Consider the following 8,722-nt stretch of genomic DNA (forward strand, 5'->3'; position numbering starts at 1 on the left):
AACCTATGTTGGTATTGAAGCAGCTTCTTGAATTCACTCTTAGTTTCCCAGGGGATAAGTTCTTCCTAGACAACCGGTTTACGGAACATTGATTTGAAGTTTACTAGTCATCGGGTAATGTTCACTTAGAAAACAGGACTATGCATCATAGAATTCAGTCTTAGGTAGCAGTGGGATTAGTTTACTGAGGAGAAAATTACAGAAAAACATGACATTCATGATGAGTTTTCAATGAGAAACCTAAGAATCCAAGCTGTCCTACTACTGGAATTCAATGCTACTTTTCAATAGCAACTAATCCTAACAGATAACCGGTGAATGAAACTGTGAATTACCCTTACTTTAAGACGGGAAATGAGCTTCCTACACAATAGGATCATAGAACATTGAATATGCTCTTACTTTTCAAAGAAAACTGTTTATTGTACACAGATTTCAATGGGAAACATTCTCAGCATTCACACAGTTCTAGCCCTTTGAATTTATGTTGGTTTTCAACAGGAAATCTTTCTAGTATATAACCTCTGATAGAGCTTTGAAATCACTCTTAGTTTACCATTGGAAATGTTCTTCATAATGAAATTACAAAACATTGAATTCACTTTTAGTCTTCAGTGAGAAATGTTCAGTTCAAACAGCAGGACAACAGAACTTTGAATTCAGGGACAGATTTCAAAGGGCAACTGAACATTATACACAATTGAATTACAGAACATGAACTTCACTGTTAGTTTTCTTGCACAACCTATGTTGATATTGAAGCAGCTTCTAATCTTTTCAGTTTAAGGTAAGTTTTTATTAGCAAATGATGGTAGTACATAACCGGCTAATAGCACATTGAACTCACTCTTAGTTTTCCAAGGGATAAGTTCTTCCTATACAACCAGTTTACAGTACATTGATTTGAACTATAGTATTCAAAGGAAATGGTCACTTAAAAAACAGTCTATGCAACATGGAATACAGGCTTAGTTATGAATGCGGATTTCTTTACTGTAGAGAACAGGACAGAAATACATGGCAATCACGGTGAGTTTTCAGTGAGAAACATAAGAATCCAAAATATTCTACTCTTTGAATTGACTAGTATATTTTACCAACTGTTCCTACCAGATAACCGGTTAATGTAACTGTCAATTACTGATAGTTTATGATGGGAAATGAGCTTCCTACTCCTTAGGATCATAGATCATTAAATTCGCTCTTACGTTTCAAAGAGAATTGTTTATTTTGAACAGTTTTCAAAGGGAAACATTCTCACTAGGCACACAGTTCTAGCCCTTTGAATCACTGTTGGATTTCCATAGGAAATGTTCATAGCATATAACCTCTGAAGGAACTTTGAGAAAACACTTAGTTTACCGTTGCAAATATTATTCTAATAAAATTAAAGAACATTCAATTTACTGTTGATTTTCAGTGAGAAATCTTCATTTCAAACAGCGAAACTAAAGAACTTTGAATTCACGGTTAGAATTACAGAACTCTAACTTCACCGTTAGACATCGCGGGCAAAGTTTGTTGGTACTCAAGCACCTTCCAATCTTTTCAGTTCATGGTTAGTTTTCCTTAGCAAACTATCCTAGTGCATAACCCGCCAATAGCACATTGAACTCACTCTTAGTTTTCCATGGGATATGTTCTTCGTACACAACAGGTTTACAGAGCATAGAGTTCAATTTTACTATTCATCAGGAAATGTTCTTGTAGAAAATGGGATTATGCACCATTGAATACAGGCTTAGTTAGCAGGGGGATTAGTTAACTGTGGAGAAAATACAGAAAAACATGACAATCATGATGAGTTTTCAATGAGAAAAGTACGAATCCAAGCTGTCCTACACTTGGAATTCAATTCTATTTTTCAGTAGCAACTGATCCTACCAGATAACTGGTGAATGAAACTCTCAATTAACCTTACTTTAAGATGGGAAATGAGCTTCCTACTCCATAGGATCATAGATCATTGAATTCCCTCTTACGTTTTAAAGAGAATTGTTTATTGTACATAGTTTTCAATGGGAAACATTCTCACTAGTCACACAGTTCTAGCCCTTTGAATTTATGTTTGTTTTCAACAGGAATTGTTCCTAGTATATAACCTCTGATAGAACTTTGAAATCAATCTTAGTTTACCATTGGAATGTTGTCCGTAATGAAATTACAGAACATAGAATTCGGTGTTAGTCTTCAGTGAGAATCGTTCAGTTCAAACAGCGGGACTACAGGACTTTGAATTCAGGAATAGATTTCAAAGGGCAATTGAATATTATACACAATTGAATTACAGAACTTGAACTTCACTGTTAGTTTTCTTGCACAAACTATGTTGGTATTGAAGCAGCTTCTAACCTTTTCAGTTGTATGGTTAGTTTTCTTTAGCCAATGATCATAGTACATAACCAGCTAATAGCACATTGAATTCACTCTTAGTTTTCCAGGCGATAAGTTAATGTAGACAAGAGATTTACGGAACATTGAATTGAACTTTACTATTCATCAGGAAATGTTCACTTAGAGAACAGGACTATGAAACGTTTAATACAGGGTTAGTTAGGAATGCGGATTTGTTTTCTGTAGAGAACAGGACAGAAAAACAGGACATTCACGATGAGTTTTCAATGAGAAACGTAAGAATACAAGCTGTCCTACTCTGAATTTACTGGTATTTTTCAGTAGTATGTGTTCCTACCAGATAAGCGGTAATGTAACTGTCAATTACCCTGAGTTTATGACGGGAAATGAGCTTCCTATTCCATAGGATCTTAGATCATTGAATTCGCTGTTTCATTTCAAAGAGAATTGTTTATTGTACACAGTTTTCAATGGAAAACATTCTCGCTAGTCACAAAGTTCTAGCCCTTTGAATCACTGTTGGTTTTCAACAGGAAATGTTCCCAGCATATAATCTCTGATGGAGCTTTGAAATCACTCTTACTTTACCATTGCAAATGTTCTTCTTAATGAAATTACAGAACATTCAATTCATTGTTGATTTTCAGTGAGAAACCTTCATTTCAAATGGCGGAACTACAGAACTTTGAATTCATGGTTAGAATTACAGAACTCGAACAACACTGTTAGTATTTTGTGGGCAATCCTTTTTGGTACTCGAGCACTTTCTACTCTTTTCAGTTCATGGTTAGTTTTTATTAGCAAATGAACCTAGTACATAACAGGCTAACATCACATTGAATTCACTCTTAGTTTTGAAGGGGATATGTTCCTCCTAGACAACATGTACACAGAACATTGAATTGAACTTTACTATTCATCGGGAAATGTTCACTTAGAATACAGGACTATGCAAACTTGAATACAGAGTTAGTTAGCAGTGCGATAAGTTTACTGTGCAGAAAATTACAGAAAAGCATGACATTCATGATGAGATTACAATGGGAAACTTAAGGATCCAAGCTTTCCTACTCTTGGAATTCAATGTTATTTTTCAATGGCAACTTATCCTACCAGATAACCGGTGAATGAAACTCTCAATTACCCTTATTTTAAGACGGGAAATGAGCTTCCTACACAATAGGATCATAGAACGTTGAATTTGCTCTTACTTTCCAAAGAGAATAGTTTATTGTACACAGTTTTCAATGGGCAACATTCTCATTATTCACAGAGTTCTAGCCCTTTGAATTCATGTTTGTTTCAACAGAAAATGTTCCTAGTATATAACCTCTGATAGAACTTTGAATTCTATCCTAGTGTACCATTATAAATGTTCTTCATAATGAAATTACAGAACATTGAATTCACTGTTAGTCTTCAGTGGGAAACGTTCATTTCTAACAGCGGGACTACAGAACTTTGAATTCATGGATAGATTTCAAAGAGCAATTGAATATTATACACAATTGAATTACACAACACGAGCTTCACTGTTAGGTTTCTTGAACAACATATGTTGGTATTGAAGCAGCTTCTTATCTTTTCAGTTCACGGTTAGTTTTCATTAGCAAATGATCCTAGTACATAACTGGATAATAACACATTGAATTCACTCTTAGTTTTCCAGGGCATAAGTTCTTAATAGACAACAGGTTTGCAGAACATTGAATTGAACTTTACTATTCATCGTGACATCTTCACTTAGAAAACAGGTCTATGCAACATTGAATACAAGCTTAGTTAGGAATGCGGATTAGTTTACTGTTGAGAACAGGACAGAAAAACATGACATTCATGATGATTTTTCAATGAGAAACGTAAGAATCCAAGATGTCCTCTCTTGGAATTCACTGTTATTTTTTTTTAAATATGTTTTGTTCATTTTTTATTTATTTATTTGAGAGCGACAGACAGAGAGAAAGACAGATAGAGGGAGAGAGAGAGAGTGCACACAACAGGGCTTTCAGCCTCTGCAAACAAACTCCAGACGGGTGCCCTCTTTTGCATCTGGCTAACGTGGGACCTGGGGAACCAAGCCTCGAACCAGGGTCCATTGGCTTCACAGGCGAGCGCTTAACCGCTAAGCCACCTCTCCAGCCCTTCACTGTTATTTTTTAATAGTAACTGTTACTGCCACATAAGTAGTGAATGAAACTGTCAATTACCCTTACTTTAAGAGGGGAAATGAACTTCCTACACAATAGGAACATAGAACCTTGAATTCGCTCTTACTTTTCAAATAGAGTTGTTTATTGTACACAGTTTTTAATGAGAAACATTTTCAGTATTCACACACTCCCTGCCCTTTGAATTCATGTTGCTTTTCAACAGGAAATGTTCCTAGTATATATCCTCTGATAGAACTTTGAAATCACTCTTAGTTTACCATTGCAAATGTTCCTGTAATGAAATTAAAGAATTTTAAATTCACTGTTGATTTTCAGTGAGAAACGTTCATTTCAAACAGGGGGACTACAGAACTTTTATTTCTTTTTTTAAGTAAGTTTTATTTTTATTAAATTTAATTTAGTAGTTTTCTTTTCAGTAAATACAGGCAGTTTGGTACCATTATTTAGGCTCATCTGTGATCTACCTCCTCCCATTAGACCCTGTTTGTTAATGAAAATGGGTCATGCCTTGTGGAGTTAGCCCCCAGTTATTGGTGTGACAAATGTCTCTGCAAATCATGACCCAGCATGTGATTCTGACATGCTTTCCGCCCCCTCATCCGCAAAATTTCCCTGAGCCATGTTGGGATCATTTTTGGTCTGCTTCAGTGCTGATGTGTTGGGGGCCTCTGTGGCTCTGGCTCTCTGATTTGGTAGGAGTTGATTTTTCTCTGCGTTGATCTCCTTGCCCTTTGTGCTGGTATCCGGTTCACAGGAAAACATCACCCTTGCTTATTTCACCAGTTGTCCTTAGTTTCATTTGGGCCCCTTTTGTGGTATGTTGGGGGCAGCTCTCTTCTTAGGATCTGCATGTATCCGGAAAAAAGAAGCAGGTTCTCCAACAGGAGTGTAAGTTAGCACCTGGAAAAATTGAGATAACACTTACTTTTTTGATAGACCGATTGATAACTGTAGGCCCTCTTGTTCCCCATGATTGATGATAGCTTGATATTGTAGAGTGGGCTTGTGTTTGGGTATGGTTCTGACTTGTTTCCTAGCTCCAGCTATGGGTCTAGTACCACTGAGTGGATCAGTTAGTGAAATCAAGAGTAGTTGGTTCCTCACCATGGCTGTGTGCCACCATTGCACTTGTGTGGGCATCACGTCAGGTTATTTGTTGCCAATTAGATTGAAAATGGAACTATGTCTTTTATTTCTTTTTCTGTGTCTTTGTCATTTGCATACAGAAATGCTACTGATTTTTGTGCATTGATTTTGTATCTGCTACATTGCTATAGGAGTTAATCACCTTCAGGAGTTTTGGGATGGAGTGTCTTGGGTCTCTTACATATACAATCATGCCATCAGCAAATAGAAAAATCTTAACTTCTTCCATTCCAAATTGTATCCCTTTTATTTCCTTCTCCTGCCTTATTGCTTGGGCTGGGACTTCCACAACTATATTGAAAAGCAGAGGTGATAGAGGACATCCCTGTCTTGTTTCTGATCTCAATGGGAATTCCTCCAGTCTCTCTCCATAAACTATTATTTGGGCCTTTGGAGCTTTGTATATTGCCTTTATTATGGTAAGATCTGGACCGGCCATGCTGATTCTCTCCAATGTTTTGATCATGAAGTAATGATGTATCTTGTCAAAGGCCTTTACTGCATCTATCAATCTAAACCTGAATTCAAAGTTCTGTAGTCCCGCTGTTTGAAATGAATGTTTCCTGGGAACAAGATGGTGGTGCAGGTGGTGCAGGCAGTTCATCTTGAGTCTGACGCTTTCCTAGTTTGTCTCAACCACGCTCTGAGCACAGAAAAGGAGGAGGTGATGGGTCTATGTATAGGGGAGTTGAATGATGACACAAGGAGCAACTCCAAATTTACCTGCACTGGAGCTGAAATGCGCACAGTTGCTGAAAAGGTTGATACCATCAGAATTGTTCACATTCATTCTGTCATCATCTTGCGGCGTTCTCATAAGAGGAAAGACCGAGTAGAAATTTCTCCAGAGCAGCTGTCTGCAGTTTCAACAGAGGCAGAAAGGTTAGCTGAACTAACAGGTCGCCCTATGAGAGTTGTGGGCTGGTATCATTCCCACCCTCATATAACAGTTTGGCCTTCACATGTTGATGTTCGAACACAAGCCATGTACCAAATGATGGATCAAGGCTTTGTAGGACTTATTTTTTCATGTTTCATAGAAGATAAAAACACAAAGACTGGTCGGGTACTGTACACTTGCTTCCAATCGATACAGGCCCAGAAGAGCTCGGAGTATGAGAGAATTGAAATCCCTATCCATATTGTACCTCATGTCACCATTGGGAAAGTGTGCCTTGAGTCAGCAGTAGAGCTGCCCAAAATTCTGTGCTAGGAAGAACAGGATGCCTATAGAGGGATTCACAGTCTTACACATCTGGGCTCAGTAACCAAGATCCATAATGGCTCAGTGTTTACCAAGAATTTGTGCAGTCAAATGTCAGCAGTCAGTGGGCCACTCTTACAATGGCTGGAGGACAGATTGGAACAAAACCAGCAGCATTTGCAGGAGTTGCAACAAGAAAAGGAAGAGCTTATGGAAGAACTTTCTTCCCTAGAATAAAGCAGGAGGAAAATGTGGAAAAATGAAAATACCCAGCACAAAACTATTAAGCTCAATCAATTCTGAAGATGATAAAGTTGGAAAACTCACATGACCCAACTTCATGACTTATTATAAAGCTACAGTAATCAAGATAGTATGGTATTGGCAGAGGGAAAGACACATAGATCAATGGAACAGAAAGGCGAGTCCATAAGTATATCCACAATAATATGCTCAATGAATTTTGACAAGGTGTAAAATTATTCAGTGAAGGATAGCCTTTTCAACAAACCATGCTGAAGCAACTGAACCCCACCAGCTAGCAAAAGGAAAAGGAAATGAACTTCAGCCAAAATCTTACACCTTCTATAAAAGTATTTCAAATGTATCATGGATTTAAATGTAAGATGTAAAACTTTTAGCCAGACATGGTGGCACATGCCTTTAATCCTGGCACTTGGGAGGTAGAAATAGGTGGATCACTGTGAGTTCAAGGCCATCCTGGGACTACAGAGTGAGTTCTAGGTCAGCTTGGGCTAGAGTGAGACCCTATCTCTGAAAAAAAAAAAAAAACTTTTAAGAGAAAATCATATAAGAAATATCTTTAAGAGATAATTCTTAAACTCAAAAGCACAGCCCATAAGAAAAGGGTAGCTATATTGGGCTTCATCAAAATTAAAACCTTTTATTCTGTAAAAAATATTAAAGACAAATTATTTGCAAATCATGTAGTATCTGATTAGCTTGGAAAACATTGTACTCAAAATCTCAACAGTAAGAAAAAAACAAAAACTAGTTAGGAAATGAGAAAAGAGCATTAATAGACATTTTCACCAAAGAAGATATATAGATAGCAGATAATCACATGAAAATACATTGAACTTCATTAGTCATTGGGTAATGCAAATTAAGACTCCAATGGGATATGACATGCATTGATTAGAACGACTAAGAACAAAACAGTGAAAATGCTAAATGATGTCGAGTATGCAGACTAGATTTTCCATACATTGGTGGCAGGAATGTAAAATAGTATAGCTACTCTGAGGAAAAGCTTGGAAATTTCTTGTAAGGTTAAATATATACTAATCATGTAATCTAGCAGTTGTATTCCTGGACATTTATCATTTATCTGTGTAAACCTGTGTTGGCACAAAAAAACTTGCACAAAAATTTCATGGCAGCCTTATTTGTAATAACCCAAAATTGGAAATAACCCAGATAGCCTGCAATAAATAAATGATTAGACAAATTTTCCCTAAAAAAAAAAAAAAAAGAAAGAAAGAAATGAATGTTTCCCACTGAAAACTAACAGCGATTTTAATGTTCTGTAATTTCATTACAAAGAACATTTCCAAGGCAAAACTAAGAGTGAATTCAAAATTCTATCAGAGGTTATATACTAGAAATATTTCCTGTTGAAATGCAACATGAATTCAGAAGGCTAGAACTGTGTGAATAGTGAGAATGTTTCCCATTGAAAACTGTGTAAAATAAACAATTCTCATTGAAAAGTAAGAGCGAATTCAACGATCTATGATCCTATGGAGTAGGGAGCTCATATCCCATCATAAACTAAGGGTAATTGACAGGTACATTCACTCGTTACCTGGTAGGAACAGTTGCT

General features: G+C 36.8%; 1 protein-coding gene across 1 annotated transcript; it reads left to right on the forward strand.

Moving 5' to 3' along the window:
* The first annotated feature begins 6,246 nt into the window (after nt 1-6,246).
* Nucleotides 6,247-7,346, forward strand: LOC101607336 (lys-63-specific deubiquitinase BRCC36). Its single transcript, XM_004672852.2, is given in 1 exon segment — nt 6,247-7,346. A coding segment is annotated over 1 exon segment (867 nt). The 3' UTR covers nt 7,114-7,346.
* The last annotated feature ends 1,376 nt before the right edge of the window (nt 7,347-8,722 follow it).

Source organism: Jaculus jaculus, chromosome 2 (genome assembly GCF_020740685.1).
Source record: "Jaculus jaculus isolate mJacJac1 chromosome 2, mJacJac1.mat.Y.cur, whole genome shotgun sequence".
Taxonomy (NCBI): Eukaryota; Metazoa; Chordata; class Mammalia; order Rodentia; family Dipodidae; genus Jaculus; species Jaculus jaculus.